Consider the following 21546-nt stretch of genomic DNA (forward strand, 5'->3'; position numbering starts at 1 on the left):
GAAAAAGAGAAGTAAAGGAGCTTTAGAAAAAGCCAGAGGGGAAAAATGAGGCAAACGATTAACAGATTTTTCATTTTCAAAATAGGCTGTACATCTGATTAATCAGAAGTCAGTAAAGTGAAAGTTTTTTTTAATTTACTATCCCTGTGAATGCAAAAAGCCGACAGTGCCTAGCAACCCTCAGATACTCTTCTTTAGAGCTATGTTCTTCCCTCCATTTCTTGAACATTTTCTTCCTTAGCTCAACATGTTCTCTGTTCATCTCTGATGAACAATGCCTTCTGGGATCACCTACCATGCTTGTTGGAATAATTATGGTTTAAGCTTACAAGAGCTCTTGTTTTAGGAGAGCCCACCCTTCACTTGCTCCTTTCCCTTCCAGCTTATTGTATATCCCAGTCTGATGATGGCAAGGACTGAGTCCAATGTTATTGCCTCCCAGGTTGAGAGGTTGTGATGAAGATGAGGAATGGGAGGCAGAGAGAAGTTGTGCAAATCCTCAAAAGCCCTGCTTGAAGTGCCTTTATAATGAGGAGTGAAGAAATGAGCCTTGCAAGCAAAAGGAAGGTTTAGTGTGGCCCAGATGAATTGGTTGTTTGGGGTTAGGGTTACAAGAGGCTGTCTATGTTGTTTGAAAGAGGAAGACAAAGAAATGAGACCCACAGACCATGCTCTCAACCAAACGCTTTTGGATCTTTTCAAATGTCTCAGGCTTCATCACTTTTCTCACTAAAGAGGCCCTCTCTTTTACTGTTTATTATTTTCTATTTATTTAGGTTATGTTATTTATAGGCAGTTGTTGATTTTGCAGGTTGCAACCTGCAGAAGGCCCTGCTCTGATGAGCAAAGCTATCATGATGGAGCATAGGAGGTGATCTTGCAGATATGATCCAAGGTTTTCACATTTTTCTGTATTCAGCTAAAGCAAAAGGAAAATTTGGTATATGTAAATAGCCAAAAGTACACTATTGCTATATCCTTGCCTGGAAACTAAATGGGTAGGATGGCAATAGACCATCTGCTTCCCTGGCATGCACATACTACTCTACATAAGAGGCAAACCCCTTCCTCTCGTGAAACTCTCTGACCATATATCACACAGGCACCAAAGGCCCCTGGTTACTCACAAGGGGACTGATGTTATGGTGGTAAGTTTCACTTTACTGACAACTTAATGCTTGAAGGTTTCAAGGTTGACAGATCATGGGAAGCCACTACTTAAATTCCTGTTATAAACTGGAATGCATTAAAAAACATAAGGAAAAACACATTGATTTTACACATACGGCATTTTTCAGACCTTCCTTCGCACCAACAAACAAGAGAAAAATGGCTTCATCACAAATTAGCATTTGAGCTCTCTGAGAAAAATTTGCCAGTAGCCTTACAAACTCAGCATGAAAGTAGCCATTTGAAAACTATCTATTTTTAATGAACAAGCAATATTCATTCACATGTATTCATGGAGAGATTAAAAAGTTATTTCCTTTAATGATTTCAAAGATCTTTGAGGATTTTTTTGTGACACCTACATTGTAAAGAGAAAAGTCTTACCCTAAGATTACTAACTGGACAGTCCAGGACAAAAAGTTTTAATTTTGTCTAGGTAAACAACACAATTTCATTGAAGACAATGCTCGGCCCACTAGCAAACTCACCCATCAAGTGTTATTTTGAACACAGTGGTATTTACATAGAAGACATACCCTCATTGCCTCCTGAATATGGTCCTGTCGCAGAAGCTCAGCTGATCGGTCCATATACCACTTTAAACATCGGATCAGTTCTCTGAATAAAAAACAACAAAAGAATGATATCAGGCACCAATTCTGAAGTTATCAAGCACAAATCTTCATCTTCTGAAACATCTCCTTTGCTAGCAATAATTTCACAAAGTTTATTTTATTTTTCATTGCTTTGTACTGTAGTCTAACACTGAGATATTAGCAAACAAATGAAACATCAAAATATAATTTCTAGAATCTCAAAACCGTTACACCATAGTCATGGAGACAGACAAAACAGATTAAAGACATTGGTTACAGCAGATATTGCTTGAAAAGGTGAGAATGGATATTCTGTCAAGTACTTGGGCGGGGGGAGGACTCCTGAGTGAAGGTCCTGTGCGATCAGGGTAATTATACTTGATCCTTCTCGGGACAGGAACTGGCATAAGTACTGTGTCTTTAACCACAACAGCTTGAAATGACAAAACTAGTCATGAAGGTGGAAAACCAGCAAGAGGATGGGGTTATCCAATGTTTTGCATGTATCTGTCTGCTGGCTAGAAGTTATCAGTGCGTGATTGATACATGGAGCCGTCTTGGTGATCTATGAATGTGAATCATGCATCAACCTCTAGAAGGATGGGAAAGAGAAAAGGAAGCAGGAAAGGGAGAGAAGCCATGGAGACTGCCAGGGAAGGGGAAAAGAGAACATAGCGGCGGAAGGGTGTACATGAAAAATGAGATTCCCCCCATAAGTCTTTGTCGGTCCTCCACTTGTTATATCTAATTTTCAATACGGCCTAAGATGGAACCACAAATCTACATTCTGTCTCACAGAAGTGACAGAGCAATCCCACAGGAATGACATCCTAGAAATGCAAGGGAAAAGGTAACCGTCTTATTGATTTGTAGTATTTACTTGTTTCCCTTGTTTTTCTACTTCAAACGTTTTCACTATATGGGAAGCATTATATAACTACTCAGATTAAAACTTCACCTTCAAGTTTACATCTCAAAGTGTTACCATATGTGTTAAGCGTATAAAAGAGGACCTACTTGTATGCCAGTGCTCCTGCAAAATGCTTTTGAATGTAAGTGTCCATCACAGGTCGAAAATGAAAATATTTGCTGTCACGTAGGAGATTTATGATAAACACCTGCAGGATTTGGACAAAAGTATGCATACATAATAAGACAGATAAAAATTCAACACATTTGTAAACAGATGTTAGCAATTTCTTCAGCTTTACTGCATTTATTATTCTGTGATTCATTATAACTTTTCTGCTCCCTGTGTCTTCCAGCAAGAAAGGATAACTTTAGGAACCTGATAATAGGTTTTGTGCAAGGAAGACGTTATTGCTTTGAGATTTATAAATATATAAATAAAACAAAAAATTCAGAGAGAAAAGTATTTTATCTACTTTTGTTGTCTTCCCACATCAACACAATAAAAAACTGCAGTCCTTTATAAAATAAAAACAAAGAAATCCCCTCAAAATCAGCCACCTGTACCCTGGAAAACATTCAAGAACAAAATTACAAGAAAATTAGCTCCCAGCTGTAAGCTGGAGCATCATTTGAGCTTGGGTAGAGGGAAGGGGAGAGGATGACTCTGGGCAGTTGAGTCCAATATTGATGGTCCATTGAGTGGCTCTAAAGCAGCTTGCTGCAGCCCCCACCCCTAAGCAGGGCTGCTGAGAGAGGGGCCCTGGAGGGACAAAATGGGGTGGTGGTGGATACAGCTGGAGGGCCCCTGAAGCCAGCATCACATTGCATCCTGCAGAATGCCTTTCCATTTATTTTAATGCAGTTCTGGCTGCAGCCACTAGAGGTGCAGGGGAATATGAGCACAATAAAAGGCACTCGGGCTACTGGCTACTAGACTCTCTTTTTTGCAAGAATGGAGCAAACTTGCCTAACAGATCACGCTAAGCCCATCAACCAATCCAGCACTGGAGTAAGACAAGGCAGCACGCTGATGACTGCTACAGTAACTGCCAGCCTGCAGCCTGCTAAAAAGGTCGTTGTCTCCAATGGCCTAGCCCTCTTCCTTTCCTTGCATCCAGCTCAGCTAGATCTTGCAAAGCAGTAATTAGTGTGTTGCAGCCAGATGAAATTACCTTTCCCGCTCTTTCCCTTAATTTATTTTCCCCCTTCCCACACTTTTTCTGTGTTCCCCTCCCCCATTTATTTTCAAGTCTTGGTCTCAGCTCCTTCTCTTTTTTTTAAATAATTTTTTTATTTAGTTTTAAAAATACAAAAAGGAAAAAAGAGGGGGTGGGGAACAAGATAACATTGTTGGGTCAGTGTCCAGTCCAGGTGTGTTCCCCTCCCCAATTTATTTTCAAGTCTTGGTCTCAGCTCCTTCTCATCCCTATCCTGCTTGGCAACAGAATGTACTTCATAGTAGTATAGCAGTGAACCTTTGTTAATATTATGAACACCGGGGGGGGGGGGAGTTAACATTTCCCCATGATTTATCAAAGTAGTAAAAGGATGCTTCCCCCTCCTCCATCCTTTACAGACATGGTGATGAAATATTAATTGGTTGTAGTGGTTATACATGTGGAACAGAAGTCAGAACTCCGAGTTCAGGCCTTGGGTTGTTATTATTATTTTGTTGGTGGAAGATCTAATAGCCCTTTGGAAAGGCTACTTTGTTATAGGACAAATGATGTAATCTTTTTAATGTCATTAAAAATTAGGTTTATAACAAATGCCACGTCCAGTCTTTCTCCCCAATGGGAACTCAAAGCTGCACTGTTCTCCTGTCCTCCATTTTATCCTCAAAACAACCCTCTGAGGTAGGTGCGGTGAGACTGTCACCCAGCAACCTTCTATGGAGGATTGGGGATCTGAGTATTAGAGACACATGACAGGTTGCTTTAAAGCTCTCCTATTATGCCACTCTCCCATCGGTGGCATTGCACTCCTTCCAGCTCAGTCATTTTTACTCTCGACCGAGCCAGAAGAGGCCTCCGGTTGCTGACCGGGACCTGTGGGTTCATCCAGTCAGCCCCAAATGGCTATTAGTCACAATGACTAAATGGAACCTCCATGTTCAGGTAGCAACCCTATGAATATCAGTTCTGGGAAGCAACAACAGGGAGAGGCTTTGCTTCTGTGCCCTGCTTGTACGTCTTCCAAGGACATCTGGTTTGCTGCTGTGTGAAAAAGGTTGCTGGACTAGATGGACCACTGGTCTGACCCGGTACACTTGCTCTTATTTTTTTATCTTTATGGTTGGATTTACACACATATTCCCACTGAAATGTTTTTTGAAAACTTAACCTAAGAATGGGCATATCCCTAAATAATGAACACATTTTAAAAAAAAATTCTTTCCAGTTCATATTATACTAGGTACAAGAATAAGATCAGCTAAAAAGATACAATTATAAGTATTATAAACAATCCATAAATAACAGCTCAACAGTTCAGCTGTTTAACATTTCACCCATGGAAAGCCTGTCAGTTAGCCAATTTCAAAAAGACTTAGTAATATAGTCAAGAATCTTTGGAAAGATTTTAATATGCTTATTTGATATTGAAAGAGTTTACTTCCCTGCTGGTTTGTGACTCCTTTAAACTAAAAGAGCTACAAAGGATTAGAATATGGTTTCACATGTTTGAGAAGTCCTGAAAAGGCAATGATTGCCAGGCATACCAGACATATGAAAGGTGAAGAAAATTTGGGTTCATTGAAACAATAAAAGCTAAGCAAAATTGCTACTTGCTCACACAAATGATAGTACAAAATATGGGGGGAAGAAAATAAAATCTCTACAGTTTTTGCTAAAAATGGGGAGTGGTTTGCCTCCTACCTCCTCCTCACGATTATTATGACTTGCTGGAAAAATTAGTTACCAGTATCATAACTATGAAAAATACTGGATAAAGGGAAGATGAAAGGGTTCATTAATCAGAAATGGGTAATGCTTACCAGAGACTGAAAGACCAGCAGTCCATATTTTTCTGTATTGTCATCCAAAATCACAAATAAGGTATCCAAGATATCCTGAAGGAACTGGAAAGGCACAAAATCCACATAGTGCGTCATATAATATGTTCTTATAAACTACTACCGTGTTTCCCCGAAAATAAGACATACTCATAAAATAAGCCGTAGCAGGATTTCTAAGCATTTGCTCAATATAAGCCATACCCCGAAAATAAGACATAGTGATAGGCGTGGGAGCGGACCCTCCGCTCGGGTTTTCGGACTACAGTCCCCGTGGTGCTCCGGGTCGGCCACCCGAGAGGGCCTCGGTGCCGTGGCTGCTGCGGATTGGCTGCTGCGGGGCCTTGCCGTTGCCTGCCATTGGCTCCTCCCTTGGGGGGGAGGAGGGGCATTTGGTGCGCTCACATGGGGGGCGGAGGCGGAGGTGAGGGGTCGGTCACATGGGGCGGAGGCGGAGGTGAGGGGTCGGTCACATGGGCAAGGGGCCCTTTGGGCTGCAGCCACCCTGACACGGAGCCCCCTCCCCGGAGAACACCGGTGGTGGCGCCGGAAGTCGAGAGCCGCGTGGCTGGCGAAGGGGGACCCGGGGCGCTTTCTGGATTCGCTCAGTGTGGCCATTCGGCTTCGGAGGCTTCTCTTGCCCCCTGCTGTGTTGGGGGAAAGAATAGCCACCAACACACACCGTGACGCTGTTTAAATTTCTTTGGGTGAAGCAGTGTTAAGTATTCTGGATTTATTTCTCATTCAACAGCAGGGTTGTTATTTTTTTAAAATCAAAATAGGTGCTTGTTTATAAATCTTAAAATCAGATTTATTTTTGTTAAAATTGTAATTGATAGTGCTAGGCGTGGCTATGCAGCGTACCGAAAAGCTTAATAAAAATAAGACATCCCCTGAAAATAAACCATAGTGTGTCTTCTTGAAGAAAAATAAATATAAGACAGTGTCTTATTTTCGGGGAAACACGGTATATCAAAACTGATCAGTTTAGTGGATTACTCATATTACATATAAAAGAAGTATGTTCAAGACTCTGTTCTTAAAACTCATATGGAAAAAACTAAGACATTAAAATACCATATGCATTACTTTTTATAGTACTATTTCACTTTAGCATTGGAAATTGTCTGAACAGTTGTAGTTTTCAGAAGATACAAGATACAATGGAAACAGCTGCAGATCTTCAGGAAACAGTAATTATTCCTAGTTATTTTATCTTCTGCAGATCTTTTGTTTCTATTCAGTAACCTGCTTAATCAAGAATAGTCATATTATACACTACACACCTTGTGGAAAGAGACCACAATGGCTACAATTCTAACAAGAGTTTTCTGGGAATAAGCCCCATTGAATGACATGGGAGTTAATTTTGAGTAGACCTCCTTTGGGTTGTTCCCTATTTGGTTGACAAAAAGTAATAACAGCCTTTGCTCACAAGTGTAATTCATAGGTTTTACAAGGTAAGCAAGTTTAATAACACAAAAACTTGCATTCAAGAAATTTAAAGAATTTCTAAGCACTTCCAAAAATAGGATGTCCTTATTTCATGAATCTGTTTTAAATATAATTTATCAGGGGAAGGTGGGAAATTGCTTTTCAGACTTCTCTGGGAAGCCTAATTCACTGAGGATATATTATAGAATTTAATACTTCTGTACAAGAATATCAATTTTAATAATCATGCAATAGTCTAAAATGGAACAATTAAGCATATTTTAAATAGTAAACATAATAAATATGGTTGTGTAACCATTTTACTTAAATGTAATGCCTTTTAAACAGTTGAATTCACAATTAGAAACATTTTAAAAATCAAAATATTGTAAAATTTTATTAGATCATGTCATTATTTTCATAAAAGCCAATGGCTGTATCTAGAACTAGCACCACAGAGGATGAGTAGTTCCACCTAAAACTCAGCCTTACATATCCTCATCTTTCCCCCAATAATAACTAGTAGTACAAAATGGCAAATATGATATAATCATGATCACAGCTAGAGGTGTAACTTTTCATGAAATCTTGAAGCCAGAGGAAAAACTGTTTAATTAATTGTTTTAGTTTACTGCGGGTAATTGTTTCCGTGTTTCGCATGTATTCTTGACATAGGAATCAGCTGTATTTTTCAGAAAATCTTTTGTATGGTTGACCACTGATGAAGACAGCTTGTCAAAAAAGCATTTGGTCCTTTATCTTCAATTAATAGGAGAAATTTGCATGTTATAATAATTTTGTTATATTTGTTGTACATTTATTAAAATATTTTTTATATTAGAATCTATTGGATTTACAGGAATTCATTTTTTACATATACACCTGAACGTTTACTGTTTTCTGGCCTTCCAGAACATAATTTCATAGGTTTAGATTTAAGATGATCACAACTGGATTTCTGCCAACTGACAGAAGGCAATCAGGAGTCATATTTTTGGCTTCTTCGAAGACTATGAATTACCAAAAAACTGTCACGTATGACAATGGCTTAAAGCTGATTTAGTACCTTCACAATTTCTTCACCACTGACATGCCTCAGTCTTCCCAAGATATCCATTATTCGATCTGGATAAGCCTTCCATTTTAAGAGAGCAAGCAGATCCACTGTAAATCATTAAAAGAATGATGGGTATACTGAGCATAATACACTAAAAACACTTATTTTAAAATACGATAAAGTAAAATATAATAAGCCTATGAAAAACAAATAACAATAGTATACATTTATTTCCCAAAAGGCAAAACTGTATGTTAGTAACATTTAGAGTGGAACATTTAGATCACCAACTTTTTATTTAATGACAGCTACTTCTGAATAATGAAAAATATACCAACCTACTCCCCCACTACCCTGCCTAGCATGTTACCAAGTTTTCTTCTGTCCTAGAAAGACTAGGAAGAGCACCAGAAATGAAGTAGTCAGCTAAGCAGCACAAAGAAAAATCCTGTGAAATAAAAAAGGCTACAGTAGATCTTTTCCTGCCTGGGTCTTCTAGGGGATTCATGAGAGGCTACTGCAAAGTAGGAGAGGTATCAACAGCTCACAAACTACTGGTTGGGGATTCCTGATTTATTGCTATTGGAGCTGCAATCCTCTGAACTGTTACTCGGGAGTAACTCCCATTCAGCTTGATGAGACTTACTTCTGACTAAATACATACAGGGTCAGGCTATTCCTGAAATGAGAGACTACCAACAAGGGACACACAAGGACATGTGGCAGGGATCTCATCCCCACCCAGCTATTTTTCTCCCCATTGTATCTTCACTGTCCACTCCCTCACAGACTCTGCAGCTTCTCCCCTTTCTCTGCTTCCTTCCCTCCCGTTTCCCCTCCTACCTGCCAGTTTACCTCTAGTCCAGTTTTTTCTTCACCCCCACACACAGTTTCTCTCCTCTCCCAGCTTCTTTCCTTACTTTTAGCTTCATTTTCTCACTTTTGCTCTATTTTTCTCCCCCCTCTCTACATTATCTTCACTCCTGCCCATCTTTTCCCCCCTACCTGTTCTCTCTGTCTCCCCACCTTCTATTTCAAAATAAAACTGCAGCAGCTACTTTGTATTACAAGTTCTAGGCAACCACAACTGCCAGAGCTATTCAAAACGACTGATGAGCTCTCATGCAGAAATCTGATGACATCTTGGCATGTTTCTTTCTTTACCCCACCTTCCTTTTTATTTTTAAGCTATTTCTGCAAGACTGGGTTTCCCCTTATGTTTGCAGAAACATCTCTCCTGGCTGTTCCCAGCCCCAGTGTGTGAATTTTTAAATCTTCATTCTGGGGCCAGGTTCAAAAATATATATATGAATTTCAGAGCAGATACCAGAGCATAAAAACTGAGGTGACAGAAAATCTCCATCTTCTGTAATGTACTTGTCTAATTCTCAGGTATTCTTCTGTACATCTTCTGTAATGTAGTTGTCAAGGCAACACCAAACTTCATTTTTGCATTTCTTGTTTTCACAGTGCTCCTCAAGGGGAACATCACAATTTTGGATGGAATGCCAGCAATGAGAAGCTACACAGCTGCTTTTTTTTTTGCTGCCACCATGAATCACCAGTTGTTGATAAAACAGATGTGATGCCCTCTTGATATATTTGCACTCTTCCCCCATCCCCCCCCTCACTTTTCTTTCCCCTCCCCTCTGCTGGTTCTTTTTTCTTTTCCTGGATCTCTTCTTGTTGCTTGAGGACTTGTTACATCTGGATCATTGTTGGTCTTCTACGAATGTTTATGAATGCAACTCACCATCAGGAAAAAATTTTTTTAGTATTATAAAGCAGGTATGAAATTAGACTGCCATCTTTTAACTTGATTAAAAAAACGGTCTGTGTTTTTAACCTATATATTGTATTGTATACATTGATTGTTGGAAGCCGTCCTGAAAGTGAAGTAAAATGAGCTATTTCAGTGGAAAACACTGGTTAAATGTTAGTTATTTTGGTAAGGATAAATTGTGTATTTCCATCCATTTCTATGCTCCCCAATTACTTATTATAATGGTGCAGAGATGTATTATTAAAACTTAGTGAAATCAACAAGGGGCACAGATCAGACCTATTTTTTAAGATTTTTAATGTTAAGGACTGCACCATGGGGACAATCCTAAACTGGTCTACTCAGAGGTAAGCCCTATGTTATTCAATGGTGCTTACTCACAGACAAGTGTCTTTAGAATTGCAGCCCATATACTTGCAGATGTTATGGTACAGAAATCCAGGGGAACAGAGCTTATTTTAATTTTAAAGTACATAATCTAATATTGAGGATTGTTTTGGTCATTCCTGAGTATAAACCTATTTTATCTGTTTGCAGAAACCAGTTTATTGAAAGTTCAGAGTATGTATATTTTTAGTTACTGGATTAAAATTCAAACTATGGAGGAAGGGTGGATATAGAAACTCTGTTAACAGCAGCAGTTTTCTTTAAGTTACAAGAAATGGGAAAATACCAGAAGTATTTTCTTAATCTAAACCAATGTTAATCACTATTTAAAAATCAGCTGGAAGATTTTACTTAGCAGGTTTACTGTCTAAAGCCAGAAAGGTAAATCTGCTCCATAGTGCGAATCACATATTCCATATACTCACAAGGTTTTTATACAAGATATTCTTTGTTATCTAGTTCATCATCTATCTATTATAATAAAAGGAGGGCTTGTTTGTCTGCCTATCTGTTTGTAGCAGGCATAACTCATCATAAAATGAAGCTAAAATTATCTCCAGAACATCCTTGTTCTTTTTGCAATGGAACTGCCCTCTCTGCTTATTAGCCCAGAGAAGGGTGTTTGCCCCACCCCAGGGGAGGGACAGTTGACCAGAAGCCTGCCTAGTAGGGCATTCAGTCAGAGTGTGGGGTGCAATAGGGCACCCCGGGAATACTCCACATTTTACTCTTTACCTATGGATTCATCTTAAAAAGGAGCTGAAACTGTGGCTGGAATCCACAAGTACATCCACACACAAAAAGGCAGCTAAAGCAGGCTGAGTACTGGGAATGGAGGGGTGGGATTGCAGAACTTCCCAGTGCGATTTGCAATGGTTTACTTACTAGAAGCCAGAAAAGTGGAGGCAGCACCAAAGAGGATGGTGGAAAATATTTCCTCACTTACAAAAACACAGAGGGTGTTACAACATCTCTGAGCTGGACTTCAAAGCCCACTCCTTTCTGTGTACTTCCTTAATCAACCTGGCAACCGCTAAAAGTGTATGACGTGTTTTAGAAACTTGCTGAGATTGAAACCTTCCTGAAAACAGATGTGAAGTCTCAGCCACAGCTACACAGATAGAAAAAGAGGGCTGTTTAAATTATTGCATTCTGACTGATTTCTTTTACAGAACAGTTGTTGTTTTTTTGTCAAACAAAATGTATTTGAAATAATAGAGAAGAAAAATATGGCCAACCCTCACTTTTGGGTTTAGCCCATGGAGCACTCATGGGGAGAGCCCCTATCCAATAACACTGTGAGCACAGTAAGCTGTGCAGTTGGTGAGTGAAGCAAGCTGGGCCTGGTCATTAGTGCCATACATAAAAAGGCCAAACTCAAGCTTTTTCTGTAACATCCTACTCACTTCGATTCCTGATCCTTTTTAAAAAATTGAGTTTTTGTTGGCAAAAAAGACAGACTGTTCATGGAAAAAGTAGCCACTTCCAAACTGGTACACAGAAGATAAAGAAAACTTTTTGAAGAAAAATTATGTGAGATTGATTGTTCTAAAATACCAGAATCCTAATAAATTGCTCTATTTGATTTGATATAGACTTTTAGGAAGTCATCCTGGGAATATGTGCTAGCCATTGTGGTGTCGTGGTTAAGGTGTCAGACTAGGACCTGGGAAACCCAGGTTTGAATCCCCACTCGCGCCATGGCAGCTTGATGGGTAACCTTGGGCCAGTCACACACACTCAACCCTGACCCTGGCTAGTATTTGGATTTGAGACCCCCAAAGGAATACCAGGGTCATGACACAAAGGCAGGCAATGTCAAACCACCTCCAAACACCTCTTGCCTTGAAAACCGTACAGGGATGCCATAAGTCTGCTGTGACTTGATGGGGGGGGGGGAGATGGTCAATAGGCATTCTTACCAACTAATAATTGTCCGTACTTAAACTAAGATATATTTTTCTCTAGTCCTTGAATCTAACTTCAACCTTATATTTTAGGACTACTTCACATGACACCAACAGGAGATGTGCCTGGCCCGTATAAATAAATTCTCCAAAGAGACACAGCCAATCAGGATTCACCTGCAATGTGAATCTATATCAGACACTACGCTTTTGGTGTGTAGAACACACACTAAAATATAATTATGAAGGACAGGGGTGAGCAAATTCCCACAACATCATTACAACTGAGATTTATTCTGTATTTATTCTTGGGATTTTACCAATTTTGCAAAATTCCATCAATTTTGCAAAATTTTAAGGAGCAGAATTAAAATAGTAAAGAGATAGAATGTCATTTCCAATGACTAAAGTCAAGGGAATTTTTTTTTTTTTGCAGCTCAGTTATGGAGCATCCTTGAACCTTTTTGTATTCCATGTTTCCTTGAAATGAAAATTATCATACCATTCTGCGTGAGTTTTGTTGAAGAGAGCTGGGTAGACACTGAAAAAGACTCTTTGGCGCTGCGCTGGAAAATCAAGCTTGAAGGGATGTTGGGACAACCATTATAGTCCTCTTTGCAGCATGGCAAACCCAGGTACAATGCATGGTTATTGAATGTGCTGTTTTCATCACACTGCAGACATAAAAAAGTAAATGTATTCTATGCAAGGACAGACAAAATATACTAGAGATAAAAGAGATAATACTCATTTATTCAGTACACATTTTAGAAAATAACTTTTTCTACAAAAAGATCACTTTTGATAATTTTATGGTTATTAAAAAGATCACATCTTTCATTTGCAGTAAACTCTTCATAAACAACTAGAGTATACCTGGTAAGAATAAAACATTTCTGTTGAAGTATTCCGAGGGTAATAAATACCTTCTGTTAAACATGATCCCAGAGCATAAGCATTTCTATTAACTGGTACTTCTCTACAGATATGAAATAAACTCAATGTAAGCAGACTAAAATAAGGATTTTTGTTTGTTTGTTTTGCTGCAGGATTATGCAATTATTCAGCCTCTGTGTGACATTTGGCACCATACTGCTACAACAAGAAAAGATTTCCTAAGAGGGTGAGAAAAATAACTGCTTTGTTCATCAGTTACGTATGGGAGGGATTGTGTCGGGATGGGCTTGTGAGAGGCTTTCCAAGTAACTTCCGTATAGTAACTTTTGAATTATGTTGAAGTTTTTCCTTAATAAAATTCTGTTCCTGAATACTGAAACTAGTGGTTCTGAACCTGTGGGCCAGGGATCCTTGGGGAGCCATGGAGTTATTCCAAGGGATCCACGAATCCACCCAGCTTGGGCAGGTTTCTCTCTTCCCTCACTGGTGCCTTCCCCTGGTCTCACCTCCATGGCAGCCATGCCCCTGCCATCTCTGTGTCAGGCCAGCTACTGCTTGGGCTTCATCTGCCAGCCAGCTTGCCATACCTATGGCCACATCTTTCTCACTGGGCCCACCTGTTCAGAGCCAACTAGGCAGGTGATATCGGGCCATCCTCAGCCAGAGGCCCCCAACTGTGCCCCGGCCCAGTCAAAGCCACTTGCCTACTCGTGAGGAGAACCGCTCCTCATGAGAGGCTTGGGTGCAGCATATGTATTTTCTCAATGAATGAATATTAACTGTACAGCTATTATCATATAGGGATACACAATCCTTTTTTTTGTTATTAAAAGGATGTTCCTTATACAAGCAGACCTCAGAGATATTGCGGGTTCGGTTCCAGACTACGGCAATAAAGCAAATCAACATTTTATTTTATTTTTAGTTTCCCAGTGCATATAAAAGTTATGTTTACACTATACTGTAGTCTATTAAGTGTGCAATAGCATTATGTCTAAAAAATGTACTGAAATAATAATGAAAAAGTTTGAAATATTGACAGAATTACCAAAATGTGATACAGAGACATGAAGTAAGCACATGCTGTTAGAAGTGCCAGGTCTGCCTTACCGGGAGCCGAGTTTGCGGATCCTCTGGGGGGGAGGGGAATGGTCTGCCGGCTCCTGTCCACTGGGTGGGGGGCTTTGGTTCCCTTGGCTGGCGCGGGACGGCACGGGGTCTCCCGCCCCCCCCCCCCGTTGTGTCATGCGTCAGGGCCTGGGCTTCCCGGCCCCAAGGGCGGGTGGCAGGAAAGGCAATGGCCACAGCTGGCTTCGGGCCTGCCTTGAGGCTCCCGGATGCCCGTGTGGCCCCACCCCGCCCCAAGTTTGAATGGGCCAATCACAGCCCAGCCGAGCCGTGACACCCCCGGAAGGCGTCCAATAGTCCAGCATTTCATTGGTCCGCCGCCAGGGGGTTAAAGGGCCACCCTGCCCCCAGCCGAGGTCTCTCCCTCATTGGATTTGTCCCTCCCACCCTCCCTTGATTTATGTACATTGGTTATGTATGTTGGTTTTGTTCTCGTCACAACTGTCGGGTTGGTGGTTTGGGCATGGGGCCAGATCCAGTTTGGGGAAAAGCCGGCCTGCGTGCCCCCTTTTCCTACTCTGGGGACCCTAATAAGGGGTTTTGGGGGAGGCCTGGAATTGTTAAGCCCAGCTCCGGGGCTGCGGGATGGCCTCCTACCAAGTGGTGGTGGACTACACAGTAGGCTCCCGCCCACGTGGGTCCAGCATACTGCCATCTCAGGCTGCGCCCAGCAGGGAGATTGGGCGCAGGGTGCACCAGCTGGCAGTTGGGCCAGCTGATCCCTGGATCCTGCCCCTCATGCTATGCCAATGCCTAACGCTGTAATCAATAAAGTTGTGGCCATTTTTACTCCAGCTTCGTTGTATGCGTCATCTTTTATGTATAAAGTTTGCATGTTCTTTGGGGCGGGGGTCCCACGGGGGCCGGACTGACAGTCCTTCCCCCCATTGCTGGGTCCGCAAAAATGGCGCCGATAGACTTGATCAAAAACGCAATATCTGAGAAACGCAGTAAAGCGAAGCACAATAAAATGGGGTATGACTGTATTCAAAAAGGTTGAGAACCACTGCCTAAACCATTGCTAATTTAAAGTTATAAAGATTTTCTAGTACAAAAAATTAGGCTTCCAAACACATGTATTCCCTATATTTAGCCCTGCGTGTAAAGCAGAGTACTGGTTTAAACACGTATGGTATATACCGTATTTTTTGCTCCATAAGACGCACCTGACCATAAGACGCCCCCCCAGCTGGCCGTCGGATCAGGCAACGCCAGCTCATGCCGTCCCAACACGCCCAGCTCTGTGCGCCCCACCCGCCTCCCAGCGCGCTGTCCCGACGTGCCCAGCTCTGTGCGCCCCACCTGCCTCCCAGCTGGCCGTCGGGGTGGGGAACGCCAGCTCGCGCCGTCCCCACGCACCCAGCTCTGTGCGCCCCGCCCGCCTCCCAGCGAGCTGTCCTGACGCGCCCAGCTCTGTGCGCCCCGCCCGCCTCCCAGCTGGCCGTTGGGGCGGGGAACGCCGGCTCACGTTGTTCTGGCGCGCCCAGCCGGCTGGCGGGAGGGGGTCTCTCCGCCCGGCGCTGGGAGTCCCGGATGGACCGGGCTAGGGTCCATAAGACACACATTCACTCCATAAGACACACAGACATTTCCCCTCACTTTTGAGGAGGAAAAAAGTGCGTCTTATGGAGCGAAAAATATGGTAAAAAATAATACTCTAAGAAATTAATTAAAACACTGGTCCCAGATACCTACGATGGTCCTTCTCCCTACAAAATACTATAATGTCTGATGCACTGTAATAACAGATAACACGTAGTCCATCCAAGTTACTACACATTTACTCATGCACAATTACAGAGAAGTATGGAATAAATTAATGGCAGGTCACGAGTAGTGATAATCTGTATAGGAGAAATAATGAACTGTGGTACCTTATAAACATAAAGCTCATGAATATCATCTGAAAGGGTGGTCCCATCATCCCTCATTAATGGCGTAAAAGCAAAACCAAAAAGTTTCTTTTCTCCTTTATCTTTTGCTGCAATAAAAATTTACATATTTGCATGATTAATGGGAAGACTGTGATTTTAGCCTGTCTCTCTCATTTATAAGAAATGCAGAAAACCCTTTCATGGTGCCTAGTTTGTCCTGATTCAGATTGTAGTTTTGACAACCATAACCATTCTAGATCTTCTATTAGATGCTATAGCTACAGACTTTTGTCTTGGAATGTAGGCTGAGCCAAACAATAATAAAGCAATAGTTAATTTCTAGCAGAGATGCAGGGGGTCTAACGAAGATGAGTTCTGAACCCTTGTACTGAAATCCCCAGGTAATTCCTAGGCTGTCTTAATCTCAGCAATTCCCCTAAATCACAGTTCAGCACACTAGCATTTAGCTCAGTCTTTATGGCATATTCAGATGTTTGAGGAGCTTTCTCCACCCCAACCAGTCAAGAATATTAGTTTCAATCGTTCCTTATGGGCAGAACTCAGAAGGTTGCTGTAGGGAAGTGTTGACATGCCTTGTAGGTTTCCACAAGGTTCAATTTTGTCCCCCATGCTATTCCATCTCTATGTAAAACCTCTGAGAGAAATCATTCGTGGTTTTGTAATAAGGTGCCATCAATATGCAGATAACACCAAGTTTTACAATTCTTTATTCAAACCACTTGGTCATGCTATAGAGTCTCTGAACCAATGCCTGACTGCTGTAGCTGAATGACTAAGGGTAAACAAGCTGAAACTGAATCCTGTCAAGGTGGAGATATAGTTTTTTGGAAAGGATGAGGCCTTGAAGCACATGGGGCTCCCCACTTTTGATGGGGTCAAAATGTATCTTGCTGACTTGGTTAAAAGTCTAGGGGTTATTTTGGATCCAGTATTGTTATTTTAATGGGGATGGTTGTTTAAAGGGATAAGCAGAAGAGGCCACCAGAGACTAAAAGTGACCAGTAACGAAGACCACAAAATATAGCACTATTAGCCCAAAATTAAACCTTATCACATTTCAGAACAGTATGAAAGCATTCTTTGATGGCCGTACTGGCTTTTTGCAGCCATAACCAATATGTCTATCAACAGAGAGTTTGGACTATACACCACCTTCACAAAAAACAAAGTTTCAAGCATTCAAAAGGCCTATAACTCCTGGATGAATTTCTGGAAAATAAGCAGCGTTTACAACAAACTCATATATAAATTTACAGAAAGATAAAATAACATATTGACTGTTTTTCCTGTACGTTCCTTAATCAGTAACAATGGCTACCTATAATTTATTAATCTGACAACAGGAAAGGGTCAGATACTTCCTGTGGCAGACATAAGAAATGTATACTGACTTCCAGTTGTGTTAGCCCTTGATGCAGAGTCAGCACGCACAGGATTTGATTTTGGCAAACGATCAAAACCACCCAAAATAGTCACCTTGCTGAAGGTTGTTGCAGCTGGTAATCAACAAATTGGCTTTTATTGCAGCTGCTGTGCACTGAAATTGTCATGAAAACAGTTCCTGACAATTATGTGTTTTAACTGCTCCTTTGCAAGATTAGTGCAGCACAAATCTACAAAGAGAAGATAGTTTATGCAAACTAGGTCTCTTGCAGACACAGAAACATGTTACACTCACTGGAACAATGCCTGAACTCAAAACGGAGGTGAGAACCACGGAACCTGTCTATGGGAATAGGCAGCTTGATGATTTCTCCCCAGCGAGGACTGTTACTATGATAAAGGACAAAGGAATGATATACACTTCTGCATGGCTCTCCTGAGCCCAAGCTGATACAGTCCTAAGAGAGTAAAAAAAAAAGAAAAAAGAACATAAAATAAGAATAAAAAAACAGCAAAACGTTATAGAAGATACACAATAATGCTGAGGAAGTCTTATGCAAAATATGCAGAAATGTTATTTTTATAAGCATAATTCAACCTTCTGCAGTTTACGGAATGATCATCCAGGCTTTCTCTGTGGAGGAATCTTGCCTTGGATTCCCCTCCCCACTCACCTGGCTCCTGGTGTTCTCAATTTTAGATTCCAGGTGAAAACTTCCTGTTCACTCAACCTTTTGATTTGGTTTATTTTGGCTGGGGTGGGTTTCGCCCCCCCTCTGGTTATAACTGCTTTTGTTGGCAGTTATATTGCAGTGTATTTACTTCTTTTGTTATGTCTTTTAATTGACTGTATATATTGTATAAAACACCTCAGAAGATTCAGGTGAAAGATCACGTAACAACTTTTAAAAATAGATAACAAGAGCAGGGCCTGCAGGAACTCACAGGGCTGGGGGACTTCCATCCCCTAGCTGGCCCCTGCTTCCTATCCTCTTGTTGTGCCTAATCACCTGGTTTCCCCTTTCTCCCTCACCCATGTGACCATCCATTTTCTACCCTGTCGTTTACCCATCCAACTAGCCAATTTACCTCCACTCCTTGACCTTTTCTTTTTTTCTTTTGTTTTCACACAGTTATGTTTTTTCAATGCCCACACATGCACAGATTTCACAATTATTTTGGGCAGGTCAACCCCCTATATTTTGGGGGCAACTTTTTATATTAATCTGAACACCCGAGGATTACCCCAGGTTATCTGAATTGTATAACCTAGCCCTGGGTACCCACCCTTGAAGATTTTCTGATTCACATGAGAGGGTCACCAATAACTATCAAATATATGATAACTAATTAACACTCATCTGGCAAAAAAAGGTCAGGGGTGAAATAAGATATCAAAATTAATGAATCTGGAGATGCTAGTAATAAAGGGTCTGGAGAATTTTAAAGGATTAGTTTTTGATTGCGTTGGGTCCGAGGAACAGATAAGGAGTGTATGCAAATGGCATTCAAGTAAGATGTACTAAACCTTTCTTGTTCTTTAGCTGCTTCTTAGTTCAATTTCCTAATTAGGCAAGTAGTTTTTAAGTTATACCTATTTTTAGACACCAGGGACTTACTAATACACAATACTATACTCCTTAATATTTTTGGACTCTTCAAGCATTTGCTATTCAGACCTCTAAGTGAAAAGGTGGCATACTTAGAACATGATGTCCTAATTCTTTAATTAGCAGTACGAAAAGACTCCCAGATGAAAAATTAACACCCAAAATAACACAGCAACTGAATTTCCACTGTGAATTACTATAATGCACCAGGACTTTTTCAACATCTAACTTAGGTAATGAAAAAGCAACAAAAGCCATATCTAAGTGTCATGCATGGTTCATAAATTTCATTTGTATTAGGAAATGACTAAGAACCAAGAATAGCTTTCATGAGAAAAAGTGTTCCTCTGTTCACCACACAACCTCCAATTCCACCTCATTTTTTTCCAAAACCTCATTAACCTGGATATCAAATACCAGCACAAAAGTGAATTCTTCCAGTCTTCCTAAAAACAGAAAAAGGAACAGCTTTCTATAACATAAGAGTTTTACCACTGCAAAGGCTGTTTCTGATAACAGCTGTTCTCACTTAAACAGCAATGGCAACCTACAACAGTTTGAGGAATATAGCAGGAGTAGGGGTTGATAAGAGAAACTGATAGTTGAGTTATGTGTGTTGTGTGTATGAGGAGTTTTAAAGGTTAAACCAATACCTTAACATGGGTTAAGAAACAGACAGGAAGACAGAACAACTGACATGACATTGCTGAACATGCTCATTCCCCTCCCCCACATTAGAAGGCATGAAGCAATTGCTTGCACTAGTTGAGTTTTCTGGACAGCCCTACATCAAGTACCATCTGAATGGTTATAGCTTTTCAGAGTCTCAGGCAACGGTCTTTACTAACTACCAAATATCCTTCAGCTGAAGATACTGAGGAGTGAACAAGAGTGTACTGAATTCAAACCTGCCTTCTCTTCTCTGTGTACAGAAACGAGCAGAAAATTCATAATAAAATGTTCTGCTAGCCACAAATAAGAAACAGAAGGGCTGGATCCAGGATCGTGTCTGGGCCTACCTATGATGGAATCACAACCCCATTAATCATGGGCAGTTCTACTACTTCTAAAGCCCATGTGTTCCCCCCATCTACATCTCATCTCATGTTTGGATTCTGCTTTAATCTGTCCACCTTCACCCATTCAATCATAGCTTTCAAACACTGGCTCAGAACAGCTCCAGATACGTAGTCAAAGAAATAGAAAGCTGAATGTCATCAGCATACTGATAACACCCAATGCCAAAGCAATGGGTGAGTTCTTCAACTAGATGTTGAAAAACAATGGTACAAGCACTGATCATTGCAGAACACAATATACTATGTGAACAAACAGATACGAGCAAAACTAGCAGAAAGACAGCCCAACCACACATTAAGATTCTTTAGTATGGTCTGCAATCTGAAAAGCTGACAAGAGGTCCAATTAAGTGAGAATGTATTACACTTCCTAGTCTCGAAATTAAGATCATTCACTAGGGCCACTAAAGCCATTTCTGTCCCCATAAAGCAGATCAGGACCTTAATTTAAAAGAATCAAGGACAGATATATTACTCAAGGTTGTCTGAAATTGCTCTGTTACCAGACACTTCACCAACTTTCTAAAAAATAAACTTAAAGGGAAGGTTGGACAAAGATCTAAAGCTGCCTAGATTCTCTGTAACTAATGATACTTCGCAAAGCTGCAGGCAGATCATCACCTCCTTTAACACAAGATGCACTCTATACTCCTCCAGTGAAGCATTCACATTTCTAGCCAGCAGCCCATTTAGTTCACTCCAGCTGGTTTTCATCAGCTATCACAGGCCAGGGTCCAAATTACATGCAATAGCCATCATGTTGCCAGCTATCCTAGCAAAATCTTCCAAAATAATATCTTCCTAACGGATGCAAGCAATTCTAGCAAGCAGGGGCATTTGACACTAAGGCTGTTCATTTGCATATTTCTGAGCCAAAATTATGCCCAATGTTTGCTGCTTTGTTTCAGCTTGTGGATATCTGAAATGGTAAAAGCCACTCCTTAAATTTCAGATTTTTTCACCAGGTTATTTCAGCTTCCATTGAAATTGATGGCAGAAGACATGAGATCCAAGTCCGTATGCCAGGTTTACTGCCACTGTTTTCAATACAAAGTAGACCTGGTGTCTAGAGCCATTGAAAACAGGTCTACCAATATCAGATATTCCTAAACCTGAAAAAATTACCTGAAATGGATTCTGAAAGTGGTATCAATACTCCTGAAATTTCTGGATAATTGAATCTTGGGATAATGCTAAAGCAAAATTAAAAACTTTTGGTGCACACCCCTACTTGACATCCATGGTACAGTCACTGTTAGTATGGTTATATCCAAGTTGGACTGTATGTTGGCAGT

The 21546-nt window shown here is 40.8% G+C and overlaps 1 protein-coding gene across 3 annotated transcripts in view; it reads right to left on the reverse strand.

Moving 5' to 3' along the window:
- DOCK3 (dedicator of cytokinesis 3) overlaps positions 1 to 21546 on the reverse strand; it is a 209864-nt gene that overhangs the window by 80092 nt on the left and 108226 nt on the right. For all 3 annotated transcript variants that reach the window (XM_056855260.1, XM_056855269.1, XM_056855252.1), the window contains exons 16-22: positions 17858 to 18020; positions 16159 to 16265; positions 12762 to 12933; positions 8192 to 8289; positions 5674 to 5757; positions 2784 to 2884; positions 1707 to 1788 (exon numbers count right to left, since the gene is read on the reverse strand). In XM_056855260.1, coding sequence (XP_056711238.1) covers positions 1707 to 1788; positions 2784 to 2884; positions 5674 to 5757; positions 8192 to 8289; positions 12762 to 12933; positions 16159 to 16265; positions 17858 to 18020 — 807 coding nt within the window. The remainder of the gene's footprint in view (positions 1 to 1706; positions 1789 to 2783; positions 2885 to 5673; positions 5758 to 8191; positions 8290 to 12761; positions 12934 to 16158; positions 16266 to 17857; positions 18021 to 21546) is intronic.

Source organism: Euleptes europaea, chromosome 1 (assembly GCF_029931775.1).
Source record: "Euleptes europaea isolate rEulEur1 chromosome 1, rEulEur1.hap1, whole genome shotgun sequence".
In the NCBI taxonomy this organism is placed as follows: Eukaryota; Metazoa; Chordata; class Lepidosauria; order Squamata; family Sphaerodactylidae; genus Euleptes; species Euleptes europaea.